At 42.1% G+C, this 20147-nt stretch overlaps 1 protein-coding gene across 1 annotated transcript; it reads right to left on the reverse strand.

Annotated features, from left to right (window-relative positions):
* Nucleotides 1–3968: 3968 nt before the first annotated feature.
* Nucleotides 3969–15928, reverse strand: slc25a28 (solute carrier family 25 member 28). The gene is made up of 4 exons (XM_084077076.1): nucleotides 15326–15928; nucleotides 9323–9551; nucleotides 7409–7465; nucleotides 3969–6092 (listed from the first exon to the last, which is right to left on the reverse strand). The coding sequence occupies exons 1-4, from the start codon at nucleotides 15791–15793 to the stop codon at nucleotides 5521–5523; spliced, it is 1326 nt and encodes a 441-aa protein (XP_083933202.1). The 5' UTR covers nucleotides 15794–15928; the 3' UTR covers nucleotides 3969–5520.
* Nucleotides 15929–20147: the final 4219 nt, after the last annotated feature.

Consider the following 20147-nt stretch of genomic DNA (forward strand, 5'->3'; position numbering starts at 1 on the left):
TAATGTAGTATTTGTAGACATTGTGATTGTTCCGTTATATGGTTTTACACATGGGACTGCAGAGCTAAATGAGCTCTTCAGTAACTATGGTACAATGCATCCTATTACTATTGCTGAAATATGTCCCCTGTCAATTAAACAGAATTAAAAAGTATTAGTTTCCACTGTTGGACTATCAACAAAATAAACATTGGCATGTAATGTAGCCTATACTGTATGCCTTCAGATTTTAAAATGTTCAAACACTGAATCAAAATTATTTATATTAATTTTTGTAATTGAGTTCCATAGCTCCAGAGTGCAGTCGTCACAGTCTGTGACGAGAGATGTATTTTAATTACAGTCTCTGTAATCTGAAAAAAAGTTTGCCTGAGGACATGATCGTGCGACCGCACGTTCATTCGGGGCCAGCTAAGAGCACTGCGTTTTATAAACGTCCATTAAACTAATACATTTCTCCTAGAGAACCGTGTGAGACTTTTGACTTCATTGTCATCAGTTCGTAATACTTCAATGAGGTGAACTGTCATCATGCGTGAAACAGATGCAGTATAGTGTCAGCTCGGCTAGCTCAAGTTAAGACTTGCTGATACCATGCTAATCTGGAAATGTTTTTATTTAATCATTGCTCTATTTCATTCTGTATTAGCTTCATAAGCCTTGTATAACTATTTTCAATCTTCTTGATTGTGTATTGTGCCTCCTGAACTGCTGAACTTGCCCAGGTGAGCCCAGTAGTGTCAAGTTGTTCTTAGTTCAAGCTTGCTGATACTTGTTAAAAAAGCAAACAAACTGTCTCGATCATGAAAACAGTTTGAGTGCCGAGACACCACACCATCAGCACTCTAATCCTAAGATGTACAGTATGGATCTACATACTACTGTGTACAGTCTAGTTTCATTCACGTCTATCACTACTTTATCCACGGAAACACATACTTACTGGAGTCCCCCAGGGGTCTATATTAGGCCCCCTCCCCTTTACTACACTAAATATGTTCGCTGAAAATAGCCGATCTACAAGCTCACAACGTGTTGCATTGCGTTGTGTTGTGAGCCTGTAGATCGACTATTTTCAGCTAATGTAATAGGGACACTAGGCTTATTTAATGTGGTTGGAACTCAAATTCTGTATCACTGCTGAACTAATATTCAGTGAACACTGTTTCCACCGTTACAATGTTGGTGGTATACATGAAATTCAGTAAGTGGCATTTTAATGGCAATTCTTCTATCACCAGGACAGATTAATCAAAAACCTCAGTCCATGACCATACATTTTGCTCCACAAATAGTATACATCATAGAGTAGGCCTACTGTAGCTGCCTTTAAAACACAGAAAGCTATTTTGACGGAGGTTGAGTTATATATATTTTTTCCTTCAAATAGTCTGTAAATAACAAATAGTCTGTCTATCCAATTCCGTCAAATCATCAACAAAATGCATGGTCATGTCTTCTCACAGTCCATCTGAATGTTTGGGTGAAAAATACATATAATTATGAATTATGAATCTCTAGTGCAAGTATCTGTTCCTGTTGGAAGAGGCCTTCATCCCTCTACAATAGAAAGATACGTTTGTCAACTCAAAGTGTAAATCTGTTATATTACATCAGTGAGCTCAATTAGAGAGGACTCTCTCAGTTGATTGCATGGGGTTAATGCATCTACACCGTGAAATAATGTTGTAACTCTGAGAGTGTACAAATGTAACCAAATGGACCCATACGGGACCATTTGGTTACATTTGTGGACTCTCAGAGTTAAATAAGATATGCCTGCTGCATTACAAGGTCTGGTGCACTGCCTCAAATGGCTTACCAATGGAAATTGGTGGAAGAAATACTTAGATTCTTTACTTAAGTAAAAGAAGCGATACTGCAATGTAGAAATACTCTGCTATAAGTAAATGACTTCCATTTCAAATTGACTTGAGTTAAAGTACAAGTGCTGGTATCAACATGCATTTAATGTTGCAGTTGGTAAAGGTGAGGCTGATTTGAATTACTTCATGTGCTGCTGGGTAGCTTAACCTATAATAATATGTACCAGTTAATTGGTTAATGAATGTAAATAAATAATTTAAGTCTAGTCTAAATAATTGTATAGTGGAGAGAAAAGTACAATATTGGCCCCATAGAATTAAAACATGAAAATACTCAAAAGTACCTCGGAATTGAAGTAAAGTACTTTCCACCACTGCCAATGGATAAGGACATCAGCTGACACTGACAACAGATCACCAACCATCTGCAACAGACACTCCACCATTATGGCCCATACCCCAACACATAATAAACCTATTTCACATAAGTTGGCCCAAAATGTATATTTGAATATCTATACGGATCAGGACTGTGGAAATACATACCGTGACACAATTCCACAATTTCTTCTCCCATATACGAGTGTGTGTCTAAAATATAATTTGGAGAAATTCTTAAAACATGAAATATGACTTTCCTGTATGGGAGGTGAGACGATACTGTAGTTTTACAGTCATTCCACAGAGGGAGGAAACCTCTGAAAATACTGTATCCAGAATGCCAAACTGGGCCTACAGTATATACACTAAAAACTTGCAACCATGAAATCTGTGCTTCAGTCAAGATCCCTGTTGCCGTCTGATTGAAGCAGAGAAAAATACCTCGCTACAGCCTCCATTCTACAAGGTGCTGTATAACCTGAACTACAGTTATAAGTAACCTCTAATTTACTTGCAATGTGAACATGATCATTTTCACACAAACTTTACTTTACTCCCAAGAAATATGAAACTCCTAGTCATTGCATCATCAATACTGTTCTTAATAATGTAAACATTTAGCAGAACCCTTAAGTCAAATGTTATTATGACTTAAGCTGGGATCAAATATTTTGGATTGCGTGTATAAATACATTCTTATGTATGTGACACAGTAAGGCGTGTCATGTCATAACCATGTTGTATGAAGCGGCATTAAGAATGGAAATATTTACATTTCTAACAGCTTAAATAACCACATTAACCTTGGCGTCCCTAGTATTTTGGGCATGTCACAGCCTGGTTACAATTCTCAAAAATAGCCTAGGCGGCCTATAATGTGCTTCATAATTTATACTCCAGGAGGTACGCCGGTGTCACCGTCGATCAAAAATAGCCAATCTACAAGCTCTCAATTCATCAGGGATGTGAAAAATTCACAATGCAATGTGTCAATGTAATTTTTTTTAAATGGAAATAGCACATCTACAAGTTCACAACGTGCCAGAGAGCTTGTAGATATTCTATTTGAGCATTTTTTGTGCAACACTGTCATACTACAAAGCATGAATACAGGGCTTAACCCTTTAAAACCGGGAAAGCATCCGTTTCATTTTAGACGATTACTTTGGCTTGCACGTCTGCTGTTTTTGGAAAATCTTGAAAGTGTGCGAACTGATTTATAAGGCACTTGTAGAATCGGCCTCAGATCTTAACCCATTAAGACCCGGAACGCATCTGTGTCATTTTAGATTTCTTTGGCTATTCAAAAATAGCAGAAATACAAGCTCATAGACCTGCTATTTTTTGAAAAATCGTGAAGATTTGAGGCAATCTTTGAATATATACATTCTTTAACGCGAACATTTCTAACTCAAATCTTTGCTTTCGGAGATTCTACATATGTCTTCTAAATTTTTTAACAGTTTTCTGAAAAACGTATGTTACCACATCAGTGGTTCACAAACTTGTCAAGGCCCTCCAAAATGACATGTATTTGGCCACAGACCCCCCATCTGAAAATAATTTGTTCCACGGACCCTGTGCACACATTGGTGCCACACTATGAGCTTGTAGATGTGCTATTTTTGAATAGCCAAAGTATAAAATAATCGTTTAAGTGGTTACACAGATGTGTTGGATTAAGTGGTTCAAACTTACATTTCTTCCAAAAGACACGTTGGTGAACTGTTGTCACAATGACAGGCAAGGATCTCAGCATAATGTGAGCAGGAGGAGGCCTAACAGCTCACCGACTTTATTGAACAGAGAGAGTGCAGTGTTGGGCTGGGGACAATCAGACATAAATCAATAAGAATGACAGCTTTTGCTCATGTCTCTACCCTGACAGCTGTATATCTAAATGTGTATTATTATTATTATTATTATTATAGACAGGTTACAATATCATGGAAGATTTGATACCCTGCATGGCAAGTATTCAAATGTGTCAACTCTGAAGAGGACCTCTGACTGATAAAGTTAATTAATCGGAATGTACACACGTTAAATGGTCGCAATTATCTATTCGCTCACACAGACACGAGACGTGCATCATTGGATTTGTTTAACAATTACAGGATGGATTTCAGCGCGTCAGTGGCAACACGGATGTCAAGATTAAAGTGATTTTGTTTATGTTAAAAATGCCATTCTAGGAAACAGATCTTTTAAAGCCTCAAAAAACATCTCTAAAGTCACCGTAGAGGAGCAAATGATTACCGTCTCCTATACAAATATGTCATGAGAAAACAACCTTAAACTGACAATTATGGCTTGATGGAGGGATCATGAAATGATCCATGAGCTCGATTACTATTAGTTAGTATTACACATGTCCTCTCATACTGACCAAAATGGCGAGACACATTCATAGGGAGATATCCTATAAAAAAGGCCAAGTTATGCTTTCATGACTCACGGAAGGGTGAATCTGATCCTAGAACAGCCAGTTAGGTGAAAACCCACAGAATTGCTGGCAAAGATGACAAAGCCACACCGCTGCCACCTGCTGGCAGCCTCTCCGACTCCCAACCAGTGTGGCGTGCTCATATTTCATTCATAACCTGAGCTTTGAGGAACATAACGGCCAAATATGATAGGATTGTCACATTATCTCATTATAATACTGCGTATAAAGCATCTGCTTAGAGACAAGAAACACAAATTTAAACCACTCCCAGTCTTTAAACAGCACAGCAGGAATGTAGGTGACTTAACCCATTAAGACCGGGAACGCAGCTGTGTAATTCTTTTGATTTCTTTGGCTATTCAAAAAATGTTTTAGAAAAATCGTGAAAATGTGTGCAAATCTTTGAATATATATGTTTTTAACTGAAATCTTTGCTCTTGGGGGATTCTACAAATGTCTTCTAAATCCTAACAGTTTTTTGTATTTTTATTATGTTGCTATAATATCAGTGGTTCTCAAAAACAAAATCATGTCACCACACGGACCACCCAAAATGTTGTTCCAGGGACTCCCCAGAAGCAAAGATTTTAGTTAAAAATGTTCGCTTTAAAAAACTATATATATTCAAAGATTTGCACACATTTTCATGATTTAAAAAAAAAAATAGCCAAAGTATAAAATAATGGTCAAAGTGGTTACACAGATCCTGGTCTTAATGGGTTAACAGCATGGGGGAGGGGAGGGGCTCTCCTTCTTATTGGCTTTGTCTGATAGGCGTGGGAACAGCTGAAGTGGTCGATTCTTTGAGTCGAGCAGTTGACTTATATTTCCTCTTTAAAGAGAGCAGACTGGTGATGAGACAGCCTACATTTCGGCCCCCCGGTGCTGCTGCTGCTGCTGCTGCTGCGCTGCTCTCCTCTTCTCGTGCTGGTGCTTGGTGATGCCATACTTGAAGAACTCGTACACCGACCAGCTGATGGCCGTGGAGGGCATCTGGTAGATGACCCTGGCCTGGACTCCCTTCAGGAAGCCCCGCAGCCCGCCCAGCCTGTACACCGTCCGGAAGGCGTGGGCCAGGCCCGAGATGTGTCTGTTGTGGCCCCCCTGGCCTTGGCCCGGCCGGAGGGCGAGGGACTCCTGGGTGTTGAGCAGGGTCTTGCACACGTCCAGCGGGGTGGTGGCGGCCGCCGCGATGGCCCCGGCCAGGGCACCCGACGCCATGTGCGACGAGGGGTTGTATTGTCTGTGTGGGTTGAGCAGCTCCTGGAGGTACTCGTAGGTCATGAAGTGGAGCGCCTGGAACGGCACGTTCATGGTGAGCTGCGTGGTGTAGCTGCGGTAGAAGGCGGCGGCGCCCTCCGCCGCCCACACGGCGCGCACGCACTCCAGCACGCCGCGGTACGGGGAGTTGTACATCTGCATGCGCTGCTTCACGACTGTGCCGGATGTAATGGGTCGTATTTGATGGGACGGATGGATGGATGTGTGGATTGGGCCACGTGGAGCAGAGGGGGCGAGATGTGCGTCCGGCGTCAATCACCGCGGCAATTGGTTGAAGAGAGAAAAAGGTGGGAACATTTGTAAGAAAGGAGATAGCGCCAATCAAACATTCTTGTGTCAGAGGAACACAGAGAGAGAGAGAGAGTTGCAGTGTATCATTTTAACCCATTCAATCCAGGAACACATGTCTGTAATTTTAGATTTCTTTGGCTATTCAAAAATAGCAGATGAACAAGCTCATAGCGTGGCACTCATCTGCTATTTTTGAAAAATCGTGAAAAATGTGTGCAAATCTTTGAATATATATATTTTTTAACATTCGTAAAATATTTTGTACCAGAGCAAAGAAATCTGTTAGAAATGTTCGCTTAAAGATATATATATTCAGAGATTTGCACACATTTTCACTGCTTTTTTTTTTTTTAAATAGCAGATGTACAAGCTATGAGCTTGTACATCTGCTATTTTTGAATAGCCAAAGAAATTGAAAAATGACACATCAGTCAGATGCTTTCCCGGTCTAAATGGGTAAAAGGTAGTAGCCGGTCCTACAGCTGAAGCCTCTATATCTACTGTACAGAACAGTACCAGCTGTAAGAACATGTGTCCTTGGTGTCCTTCTACTGACACACTTGGACAGGTGGCCTACCAAATGGCAGAGGAACTACTAGACCGCAGGCTCAAGGCCAGTCAATGCAGAGAGAGTGCATGGCACCTGCAGGTTTCTGCATTTTCAGCTTTTCTGTTGCAACTTTCAACTTGTGGGGAAGGAATGTCTGCTTGATGTCTTTTAAAAAGGCACACACACGCACAATATCATCGTCGTTTGGCGAACACCTTAGATAGATAGCACCTTAATGGTTTTGTATGTGCCAAAACTGTACCTTTTCAGGAAATGGAAAAGATAACCCCAATGGATCCAATGTAGTTATTATTTAGTCACAAACTCTTGTTAGTACTTTCCATCGGTTCAATACTTAGTTATAAACCCACGTTCAACCTGGCGCCCCTATTTTGGTTATGCCATTATAGGCAAAGATCTTTAACATGTTTCACAAATAGCCTATCGACAAGCTCACATCCAACGCGTCGCATTGTGATGCGCCGTGAGCTTGTAGATTGGCTATTTTTGTGTGATACTGTCATATGACGGACAGTGACAATACGCACTGCACTCATGGTTTTACTCATTCCTTTTTGTCATTCATTTTATAAGAAATGATTTATGTGTAAGAAGAAATGTCTTCTTTACCTTCAGATGGATTCATAGCGGCATCATGAAGCAGTGTGGCCACACACCCTGCAGTTCCTGAAACACACAAACACACCACCTCGTACAATTACAACATCGCAAGAGGACAGGCAATTACTACATTATCCATTTCCTGGAATTCCCAACAGGGATCAATAGAGGTCTATCTATCAATAACGGAAGGAATCTTAGGAATGCATGTCCATATGAACCTGCAATCGTACAGACTGTTCCTCAATTCTTAAAGGGATACTTTAAGAATTGAAGATTTTTAACCTAAATATCATTGTTCTGATGTGAGGATATCATATATACTGTGTGTGTGTGTGTGTGTGTGTGTGTCTGTGTGTGTATATATATATACCGATATACATACAAATACATACATACACGTAAATGTAAAGTGTGGCAAAAACATATGTATTCTGTGTAGTTAGAGCTTACCTCCGCAATAGGCGGAACTGTTCTCAAGTGACGCATTTAATGTATCGCACATTTACACTATACACAAGACAGTTTCTGACACACTATATAGTCAGAACGCGGTGATTTAGGTTCAAAATCGGCAGTTTCGCTTTATCGTGGAACCCCCCCCCCCCCAAACCAACCAACCAACAACCCATCACAGCACAAATGAAGTGCATATAATCAAGGAGCGGTTTTCTGCAGAGCAGGAGACTGCACTGCCACGACTTCATTTCTAAACATAACCCCTACCTTGACCCTAAAGCCGGAAACTGCACCTATGGTGCCTGGCAGTGCAGCTGCAGATTGAAAGTGCCGTTCTCCGGCTCTGCGGGAATCCAGTATTGATATATTTGGCAAAACAGACTGGTAGTAAACTGGCAGAAATGATCCAGGTTGGACTAAAATTGATCACAGAGAGACACCTAGTGGAGAAGGCTGTTCATTGCTTCTTGGGGAGATGAAACCGAAACCCATGAACTGGAAAGAAAGGACGAACAGAAAAATACCAGATGACAGACAGGTGAGACAGAGAACTTACCAAGCCTCCTACTAAACTGGAAAAGAGGGAAGAGAGAGAATAGGGACAACACGGAATAAGGAAAATGTTGACAATAAGAGCATGTTTTCCAAGAAGAATCTTTGGTAAAATGGCTTGGTTGTGCTTGTGGCCACCATAAAACTACAGGCTTTTGGGAGAAAAAAAAACTACATTCGCAAATCAGACGAATTTCACCTTTAACAGTTCAATAGTTGACACAGGTACTTCCCTAGAGCTTAGCACTGTAACACAGCTATGAGAGGCTTTATTCCCCTCTGATGGCCTGCCAAGGCTTTTAAATACTGGTCAGGCGGTGTCTAGTCTATATTTGGATTAGGCTGAGTCAGCAGTGCCAGAAAGCTGGTATTGAGGGGTAGGGGGGAGTGGGTCCTACCCCAGGCCTACAGTCCCCTGTTATCAGTGGTGGAAAAAGTACTCAAATGTTTTACTAAAGTAAAAGTATCAATACTGCAATGTAGAAGTACCCTTTTACAAGTCTGTAATTAAAAATGTACTTGAGTAAAAGTACAAAAGTATAGGTATCAAAATGTACTTAAGGTACCAAAAGTAAAAGTACTAAAATGTTTGAAAATAGCAGATCTACAAGCTCACAACGCGTCGCATCGCAACGCGACGTGTTGTGAGCTTGTAGATCTGCTATTTTCAAACAGCCTATGTATAAGATAGGGCTAAAGTGGTTAATGTATGTAAAACAAAATTGGACATACTCCAGTAAAGTAAGTACAGTACTTAAATGTACTTAGTTACTTTACACCAGTGCATGTTATCAACTCCCTGGCTGGCTAACAGTGACCTCATGGTTCAGACACCTGTACAACTGCTAAGTGACACTATTGACGACGCGTGTGTATATAGACAGTATACGATGTATGTATGCTTTATGGTACCATTAGCTAAATGACTGTTAGCCCCTGGGTGTATGGCATCACTTAGAGTCTTTTTGAGTTTCTCGTAGCAGGCAAAATAGAGGGCGTGGGCTGGTCCCGCCCCTACGGCGGTCGCATTCAGCCCTCTGATTGGCCGCCAGACGCCCTCGGTGGTCACGATGCGCCGAAGAGCGTCCATCACGTTCCTGTAGCGGGCCGCGGGGTCGGGCTGGAGGCTCTGCATGCGCGTCTGCAAGAAAGAAAGCACATGATCACAATGTTATTATCGTTATGCTCTCTCACCACCCACTGAGGGCTGTAGAGTCACATTAACACTAGGTCGCCTGAACAAGGTTAAGGCAACTAGCATGCACTAGGCTAACAGGCATGGGCCCGGGCCCATGGGTCAGTTATTGTCGATTGTGTCTCGAGTCTCAGCAAATTGGCAACATCCCAGGAATTAAGGTGTCCTGCATCGTGTGAGCGCGTCTGAATAGAAGGAAGTACAAGTTAACGACATCCAAGGTCAAAGAGGGACATAAGCTGACTTCCTGTAAGCCTCTTTTCCTGCTGACCTTAAGGCAAAGCCCTCTCAATCAATGTCTTTTACCGAGACATTGTATGAACGCGTACTCACTCAGTCACATTATGCATCTACAGTATGAGATTTACACAGCCTATTCAGTATTCATGCTAGTTTTCAATTTTAAGTTATGCATGTCATTAGGCGGAAATGGCTAAATTAGCAGATCTAAAAGTGTATTATAGATTTTCACTTCTAATTTTCACTAGTTTTTAAAAATGTTTAAAAAGCTGTGAAGATTCTTGCTCCGTTTCTTTGTAAAATAGGGTTTAAGTGGCCAGCCCCACAGACACTAACTTGAAACATTTGACTTCCACCTGAATGGACACACTCATTGCCTGCAGTGCTGAGTGTGTGTGTGTGTGTGTGTGTGTGTGTGTGTGTGTGTGTGTGTGTGTGTGTGTGTGTGTGTGTGTGTGTGTGTGCGTGCGTGCGTGCGTGCGTGCGTGCGTGCGTGCGTGCGTGCGTGCGTGCGTGCGTGTGTGTGTATAGGGCCTCAAATCACTCTAATCAACAGCTGTGGAATGCTGTGCCCAGTGAGAAATAACATTGGAGTCTGTATTCTTCGCATCACTTCACATTTCAGGCAGAGGGCTGCAGTTATATGCAACTTGACTGACACAGGATTTTACATCCATCCATTATTATTATTATTCTAATGGCTAATGAGAAAATGCTTTCCGTTAAAGCATGTATGGGCGATATAGACCAAATACCTCCTACACATTGATATGGAGATATTGTGGGGATGAATATTCACAAAACATTTTTAGATAAATGATCATCAGTAATGCCTATATTATAACTAAGTGGGGAAAGGGAAATAAAAAAACAGTTGAGTTCAGAAAATGACATAACTTTTCACCAGTAATGAAGCCTTTTGAACCAGGAAAAGACAACAGTTAAGCCATATAAAGATATGGCATCCAAAATCCCAGACGATATCTAGTCTCATATCACTACAATGATTCAATATAGCCTTACAATAAAGCCCTACAATAAAGTGCAATCAACAACTTCCTCAATGACAGCCCTAAACTCTATACAACATCTTGAATAGACCCAGGGAGTGCAATGCAAAATATGTTGTGCAATGTCTTTTACGGCCCTCTGTGTGTGTGTGTGTGTGTGTGTGTGTGTGTGTGTGTGTGTGTGTGTGTGTGTGTGTGTGTGTGTGTGTGTGTGTCTAGGTTAGAGATTGTACTGTAACCAAAAGGGCAAAGTTTCAAATTCGTTGTTATCATTGTCCAATTAACAGCCTCGTAGTAAACAAGGCCGTTGAATTTTGTTTGAGAAAAATGATTAACGTCTACCTGCTTATGCCGAAAATAGCCCACCTACAAGCTCGCGACGCGTTCTGAGCATGTAAGATGGACTATTTTCGACACGCAACGAGGCTTGAATCAGGCTTTACTTATTTGAAGTTGCGCTGTTTACTAGGGCTGGCTGCATGACTAAAACATGATGTAAAGCTAGTGGTGAGTCTACTTTAAGGTATGGATATACTGTACATGGGCGTTGTTTACATACCGTTGCTGTCGGACAGAAACCTCTTATCTCCATACTCTAACTTGATCATACTAGAAGAGCGTCACACAAAAGTATATGTAGCAGATCTACAAGCTCGAAAGATGGCACGAAGCCACACGTTTTGAGCTTGCAGATGTGCTACTTTTGCCGTTTTTGAATTTTGAATCTGGACATATGAGGTTTCCACCCGACAGAGACGATATCCTGAGTGCTCACCCAGCAAGGACCTTTGTACTGAATGTAAACCAACAATATCACTATCCTCAGAAAAGCAATGCAATTGGCCCCCCACAACCTTTAGCCCCACACAACCTTTATTCAACTATGGGAAATTCCATTCCTGTTGCTTATACCTACGTTATGTAAATCTTGGCCTACAACCTAAATGAGGTGATGATGAAACAAAATGTTAATCTTAAAGAGGGGGTGTAAATGTTTTCCCTTTTTGTTTGTTAAATAAGTGTTAAATATCTCTATATTCTGATAGTAATCATTGCTACAGAGTGTTTGTTCAGTAACAGGGGTCTCCCCGGCTCTCCTGCACATTACTATGCTGGAAAAGAACTGCTACTGAAAGTGTCAAAGCTGAAGTATAGGAAGTAATATCCATTGATGCTGTGCAGATCTGTTTACATTTCCAGGGCATGAAAACAGTTTTGTGAATTGTTAAAAAGACAGCTTTTAGTAAATACAACGGATGTCCCACCCAATAGACACCTTCGGCTGCAGTTCTTTTTTCTTTGTCAGGTGAGAAAACACGGGGAACAAGGTTAGCTTTTTAGCATACAGAAAATTCAATTTCATACTACAAAATGGAGCGTGCACGAAAAAAGACAAAAAAGCTATTTCATCCAAACAGGAGAGAACTCCTACAGGATAAACAAGCGCAATTGGAAGTGATGACACAACAAATGTGCTGACAAAATTATAACTGGAACACTATCAACTTTAAGTTGATAAATGATCTTAGTGGGGTTATGGCTACTGACAGTTCCTCAATGTTTTTCAGCTGCCAGCTTTTAGGCTCATATTCTGTTGTAACGGTCCACCTATTTTCTGACCAAAGTCACTCACTGCCATGTGGGTAAAACTCTTTGATTTGGGGGAAAAAACAACAATTATAATAACTCGATGTTTATTCTACTCCCAAATATCTATCTGATCCAAAACTACATTATCAGACAGCTTTTACAATCAACTGCGTAAAGCACGATTGATTCACCTGAATGTGATGCCAGTGTATTGATGCCATCTAGCGAATACTACAACCTAAAACCACAATGAACTCTGGTTGAATGAAGACTGGCTGAAATAGAGGATAGACAACAAACGACAGAGACATCGATGAAGGCTGCTTCACTACTGGAATAGCTTTTCAGCATGACACAGGCAGCTGACCGCCTTATAATGGTATTATTCATTACCACTGAAACAGACATACTGAGGCAATACAGCACCCCCTGCTTTATTGCACCCCCTGCTTTCGGTTAAATTAAATTCGACAACATCAAGTAACTAAAGAAGTTCTCAGTTGACTAAAAGACAATAGTCTTAGGAATTTGTTGACAAATCGATTAGCTGATTTAATCAACAAATCTGAGGAAAAAAAAAAGTTTGCTGCATACGATCAGTTGCTGATCGTATGCTGGCAGAATTAAAGGGTTTTATCTAGCGTTTACAAGAGATGGGGGAAGAAAAGTCAACTAACAAAGTTTTGGTCTTGACTACAACCAAAAAGACCGATTGCTGGATTAATTGGCTACGAGGGGGCCATGCTACAAAATCATATTACAAGGGCAGTGACTGCAAATATAAGGCCTATTTCCAATGAGGGCACCTCCCACCTGACTAGCTGCTTCTAGCTACCAACAGGGATACATTTGTTAACGCTGGCCACCTTTCAAGCGGCATGACTTGCATGTGAGCATAGCTTGCATGCCTCCTAAGACCGTCAGCAAACTTTTGGACTCGTTTTTAAACAATGGGTCGACTTATCAGAGAAGGAGACAGCCCTGTTTTCTTTCGTAGTGAGGAGGAGGAGGCGGGGGTCATTCATCATCGCTCACCAATGGCAGGTGTTTGGAATCGCCAAATCAAAACACATGCACAATGTAGAAATGATGCTGCTGCTTTTCACCAGCAGGTCCGCTGTACTGGTCACATGTCTGTTTTGAGGCGCGTGTGCCTTGCTGTTGTGCTTAGCTATGACAGTGGCTCTCAAAGTGGGGTCCTTGAGGGGGTTCCCGGTCAAATGATTAGGGGTCTGTAACTCCACCCATAAGGGTCCATTTGGTTTAATTTGTACACTCTCACGAGTACAATTAACACTGAGGATGTCACAGTGTAGATTGGGGTCCCAGAGATAAAATTGGCATCAAATGGGGGTCTGTGGCCACATGCACATCAAACTGGGGGTCCTTGAAAAAAAAGGTTGAGAATCACTGCCATAGAGCCACGCTGTAAAAAAATCTTCTTATGGGCGTCCCTGGCATATCTTTTAAATTGAGGGTCCGCCGTCTAATATGTATCAGTATGTGGGCCCTTATTGACATGAAACAGTTTGAGAACCACTGATCTACAAAGTAAAATCCTTAATGCAAATGGACCGAAAATGTTGACTACTGGACCTTTAAATTAACCTGTTAAAGTCTGACTTCACACTCAATTGATGACTGGTGTTGACATGCAACAAGTGACGTCATTTGCTTTGGCAGTTTTTTCTATATCATTCAATTAATTCATTTATTCAAACTAATAGTATGCCTGCTTTAGTGCAATTTAATATCTGTGATGTGTACTTTTATTTGTCTCTGTTTATGCGTAACCACATCAACCCTCGCGTCCCTAATCATGTAATAATAATAGGCGAACATGTGTTGAAAATTGGCAAACATTTGGCCAAAAAATAGCTGATCTACAAACTCTGCGATGCATTGTGAGCTTGTAGGTCGGCTATTTTCAGTGAAAAGATTTGTTGTAGAGGGAGAGGTGGCCAAGTATAGACCCCAGGGGGACCCCGGTCAACAAAGTACATAGGGGTTAAGTGGCAAATTGTAATGTGTAGTCTGACTGTCTGACACTTACGTTTTTCCTTAAAAAAGTTAGTGTACATCATTGGTTCTCAAAGTGGGGTCCGGGGACCTCCAGGGGTCCTTGAGGGAGTTCCAGGGGGTCCCCAGCTAAATGATAGATTAGGCTCCAAATGGACCCTTAAGGGTCTGTAACTCTGAGAGTGTACAAATGGAACCAAATGGACCCGCATTTGTACACTCTCAGAGTTAAATTGACATAGATTTTACAATATAAATTGCGGTCCAAGTGATAGAAATGCCATTAAATGGGGGTCTGTAGCCTAATGCATGTCAAACTGGGGGTCCTTGAAATTAAAATGGTTGAGAATCACTGCTAGAGCCGTAAAAAAAATCTTCTCTTATGGGGGTCCCTGACATATCTTTTGAAATGGGGGTCCGCGGGCTAATAAGTGTCAATTTGGGGGTCCTTGACATGAAAAAGTTTGAGAACCGCTGGTGTACACAATTGTACTGTCTGTCATGCAGAGCACAAATGTAAGCAAATGGACCCTTATGGGTGATCAACTCTAAGAGGGGTACAAATGTAACCCAGTGGACCCTCCATTTGAACCCTCTCAGGGTTAAACCAACACTCATGGCTGCACAGTGTGGCGCACTGACCTTGCCCTGGCCCGGGTCGGGGACGGACAGCCTTGCAACTGTGTTTACTTAGCAAAGCAGGCTAGTTGCGCTAAGCTAACACGAGTTTAGAACCAGCAGAACCGATGCTAACACCGCGAGTCGTGACAACTGTGCACAGTTTAAAGAGGCAGAACCACCCCAACCGACACCACCATCACTTTCAGCCCCGTTAGCCACCGCTAGCATCGATGCTAATACCTTGACACAGTCGATGGGGAACATGAGGCAGTGCTCCATGACCCCGGCCACGGCCCCGGCCAGCATGTGTGTGCTGGTGGACGCTCCCACAGGGAGACCCTCATAGTCCGGCTCGTTGTCACCGCCACCGCCACCACCACCACCACAGTCCCGCACCTCCTCTCCTCCCAGCAGGTCCGGAACCGCAACGCAACTAAAATGAACTTTCTGCAGCTCTACTCCTCCTCCTCCACCTCCGAGCCGATGAGGAGGCAACATACTCCTTCCTTCAGAGACTCCCCCCCACAGTCCTCCTCGTCCTCCTCCTCCTACTCCCCCGAGGAGCCATCGAACTTCTGCCCCGGCGGAGGCACCGGCGACCCGCGGCGGCGGGGGGTCGCAGTGTTCCGAGCCGGAGGAGGAGGTCGCAGCCCCCGGTGCCTCCGCCGTCATGAGCCGCCGCCGCCTCACGAAGGCGTCCGCGTCCATTAGAGACCCGATGACGGGTTACAGTCTTTGGTTCTGGTTGTGAGTTATTATGATTCATAAGTTTCATCAACATACTCCTTCACGGCTCCGCTGCTGCTGCTGCCATCTCCACCACACTCCACACACACGCACACGCCCGTCTCTCACGAGCATTCATTTCTGAGCATAGCAGCGGTGCGGATATCCGGTAGTAGAGCCCGCCCACTGCATCCGGAAATGTCCGTGGTTCCGTCTCCGCTCCAGGCCGGATATGAAAAGTGCAAAGTGAATAGGCTCTAAGCACAGCAGCCATATTGGAAAGAAATTGGGCTTCTTCCATACTTCCTGCACAGGTGTTACCAATGATACCAATGAAGGCTCTGTTCCATTCTGGTCAAACAGAGACAGGGTGCTGATATTGTGCATGTTGGCTCACTGGAAACACTCTGTTACACCAGTGGGTCTCAAAGTGTGGTCCAGAGACCCTCATGGTTCCTTGAGGGGGTTTCCAAATGCCCCCTTTCGGGTGTGTAACTCTCAGAGTTATGGGGGTCCACTGTGCTACATTAAATGGAACAGAGACTTAATTAGTATCATTGGTAAAACCTGTGAAGGAAGTAAGGAAGAGGTCTTCCAGTCTAAATGTAGTCTTGCATAGCCAGACAACTGTTCCACAATCTCCGAATGGTTCGGAAACATTTGAAAATTGTGGGAGGCAACAGTCTGGCCATGTGAGACTATTCTAAAAGTATTAAATTCCGCCGCAGTGTAGTGTCGCTTGCCGAAAATAAAATATCAACAAGCTAGCAATGCGTTGAGCTAAAGCAGAGGCCGAGACACTGACCTACACTGGATACTACACACATTCTGGAATGAAGGAAATGGATTTCTGATTGGTTACTGGTTACAGCTACAAATTCCCCTCATTTCATTGGATAATAGCAATGCCACTCAAGCAGCAGGAATTTGGGCCAACTACTAAATCTTTTCTTATATAAGCATAGATACAAATTCAATAAAGTTGTGAAATAGGAAATGAAATTAGTGCAGAGCAGAAAAAAGAGACTTCAACAGAATAATTCTAGGCGTTTGTTTTATTTAGAAATGATTTTTATAAATATTTACTCCCGCTTTACTATGATTTGCATTTTTAGCACCTCTATTAAAGTCTATTATGTTGAAGCAAGCAGAAACACAACCATGCACGACTACACCACTGGTTACTCAACTTGGGGGTCCTTAAGGGGGTTCCAGGGGGTCCTGAACAAATGGACCCTCAGCGGTCTGTAACTCAGAGAGTGTACAAATGGAACCAAAATGAAAAGTGTGATAGTTTGATAGTTTGTTATTGTCTTGGCCCAAGGGCCTGCAGAACCGGGTTCTGCCATGGCAACCGAGTTGCCCAAGGTCTCATTAAGAGTGCAAACTATGCACGAAACCTAACAAAATAAATTGTTAAAAGATTTTGTGCCCTGGCCTTCTGTAACTTGGAAGTAGTAAACAATTAATGTTCTGTGTATTCAGGTTAGTCTTTTGACCTCTTCTAACCTTGACTCCACTGCAGGCCTCAGTTGCATGCATGCAGATAAAGATAGAATGAGGAAGGCACCCCCAAGTGTTCATTCTGCATCATAACATCTTTATAGCCTGCTGAGAGAGATAGTGTACTAATCATTAGTGGTGGAAAGTAACAAAGTACATTTACTGAACTAAGTACTGTAATTGAATACAAATTTGAGGTGCTTATACTTTACTTGAGTATGTCTATTTCTTGATACTTTATAATTCTACTCCACTACATAGGGTTGTACTTTTTACCCCACTACAAATTTGAAAACTTACTTACTAGCTACTTTTTAGGTTTAGTTTATTATTATTACAAAACATACTTTAAACAATTTAACCTATTTTATAAGTTGGAGTAACTATTGGAGAATAACCGAGCTCTTGCTATTTAGAAGAAAAAAAACATAACGCTCATTGGTAAAGCACTTGCGCAGGACACCTGGATTGAAATCCGGGGTAGAACAGGAACGTTACACAGTGCAGCTTTAAGTAAAAAAAATCTGCGTAGTGCGTACTTCTTCCACCACTGGTAAATACCTATACTACATGCACTGAACTGACCTCAGTAGACTTACTGTATACAAACAAAGCAGATACCTTTGAACACATCAGAAAAACTGCTTCCAAGTTTTATAGTAGGCCTAAGTTATCATATAATTTCTTATAGCAAAAGCACAATTTGGGGGGGGGGGGGTTGCATTTTTTCTAGGCTTGCTTTTTGATTTCTTACATAATATATTTGATCGCAAAGTTACGATGTGACAATTCTCTGTTTTCAAATTTCTTTATTCTATACATTTCTTAACTTGATTTCTTTACTTCACATTTGGCAATGTAAACATATGAGAGAGAGAGAGAGAGAGAGAGAGAGAGAGAGAGAGAGAGAGAGAGAGAGAGAGAGAGAGAGAGATGAGAATGCTGTTCCCTACAAGAGTCCTCAGATTATTGTCTCCAGGCTAAGTATACCACTCTGCCTGGAGGGAAACAGGGTGATTTCTCCAGAAAATTAGGTAATTGTGTTTTGGTCCGGAGCTGTTTTAACATAATTCGATTTCCCCCTTTATTGCCTGGGAGGGCCTTCAAGGGGCGCAGTGTTGAATTTCTGCCGACAAAGGGGAATGAAGTGTTAATTTCTGCTTACAAGAACAAAATCTCCTGCTCCTGATCTAGTTAAGGTTGATTGCGCGTCATCCACAGACGTTCCTTAAGGAAAAGGAGGCAGACAGCATAGCCTGGTGATTCCTCTTCCCTGAAACTAATGCTACTCTAATTACACCAAGGGAGAGGCATGTTCGGTCTGGCTGGAAACCCAATCACACCTCACTTCATCCCCTCTCCTTAGAGAGTGCACCATCCATAATAGGCCTGAGGAGTTGTTTTACACCGGCTAAGCAAAACATGGCAGAAAATTCACATTATAACGGATAGAAAATGGGAACGTAACTTGCTTATGTTCTGCTGTGTTTGGTCGTTTGCTCTACAACTAGTTAACCCCCTTCCTCCCTTCCTCCCTTCTTTCCTTCCTTCCTCCCTTCCTCCCTTTCTTAACCACTTTCAATATGGCGTCCCTGTTTTGGGTATAATTATGGGCGAACATTTGCAAAAGTTGCATAGCTATTTCTGCGTGTTCCGTTTTAAAGTAGCCTATTAGAAACTTTGTATCTCCATATTTAACCTTTTTAAGGTTAAATCGTAAATGAATGGCCTACGTCATCATACAAGAGTGTCGCACAAAAGTTGTGAAAATAGCTTATCTACAAGCTCACTAAGCTTGCAGATCGGCCATATTCACTATTTTAAAATACTTTAAAATAATGATTAAAAAAGGAACGGTTTTGGACATACAAGGTTTCCACCTGACAGCAACGAAATAGGGCTTAAGTGGTTAATTGGCAGGAGACTGACTCCCATGTGCTCTCTCCAGGTGCTGCTTAACACCATGGCATGATGATCTATGGTCTCTTCTCTTATTAAAGTGCAGGCACTGAACCACTTAAAACAGTGGCCAAGGACAATTAGACATCCTCAATAGTAGCACTAGGAAAACATTTTGTGTTAAGAGCCCAATGTAACACTCTTAAGATGGGCCCTTATGATAAAATAGCTTATGCATGTACGGTAGCCTACATCACAGCCTCCCAACCCTAGACACATGTGGTGGACAGTAACAAAGTTACTGTACTTATTGGCATGGCGGAGTCCGTCCATCGGTCCGTCCATCCATCCATCCATCCGCCTGTGTTCGTCCGTCTGTGTGTCCGGCTTGTTCACTTGATCACTGCGAAACTGTGCACACACACTCCCTCCCTGGATGCCAGAGCAGAACCTCTGCCCCAAACATTTCACATGGGCCTGTTATAGCGCCACTAGGAGGCCGATTTAAAAAAAAAAAAGAATTTGACAGTACAGATTTTGTCCAAACATCACGCAAATCGGTACACAGTATCTCTATAGTCATTAAACGGAATGGGGCTTTCAGATTTTGCCTCAAATCATGAACACAGCGTGCAATTTCTGTGACATTTTGCTCGCACATTCCCACTAGGCTGAGGAAGAAATGTCACTTGAAATCTTTCATATCAGCTGTTTTTACCTATAACTGCACCAATCTGTGTAAAACTTTGTATGTGTCCTTCAGATTTTATCCAAAGTTCACGCAAATCGGTACAAATTATCTCTATAGTCATGTGATCAGGATGGATTTGTTAGATTTTTCATATTCCATCCTGATTGGCTAAGATTGACATCTAAAGTTTGCAGGAGTGGCCCGTTTTGAACAAAATGCCGCAAATCATGAACGCAGGGTCCG

Source organism: Gymnoscopelus microlampas, assembly GCF_963454915.1.
Source record: "Gymnoscopelus microlampas genome assembly, chromosome: 13".
Lineage (NCBI taxonomy): Eukaryota > Metazoa > Chordata > Actinopteri > Myctophiformes > Myctophidae > Gymnoscopelus > Gymnoscopelus microlampas.

Coding starts and splice junctions, on each gene's coding strand:
- slc25a28 (XM_084077076.1), bottom strand. CDS start 15,793: ATGGACGCGGACGCCTTCGTGAGGCGGCGGCGGCTCATGACGGCGGAG. Junction 9,552..15,325: donor TCCCCATCGACTGTGTCAAG/GTATTAGCATCG, acceptor TCTTTCTTGCAG/ACGCGCATGCAGAGCCTCCA. Junction 6,093..7,408: donor CGCTATGAATCCATCTGAAG/GTAAAGAAGACA, acceptor CATCCGGCACAG/TCGTGAAGCAGCGCATGCAG.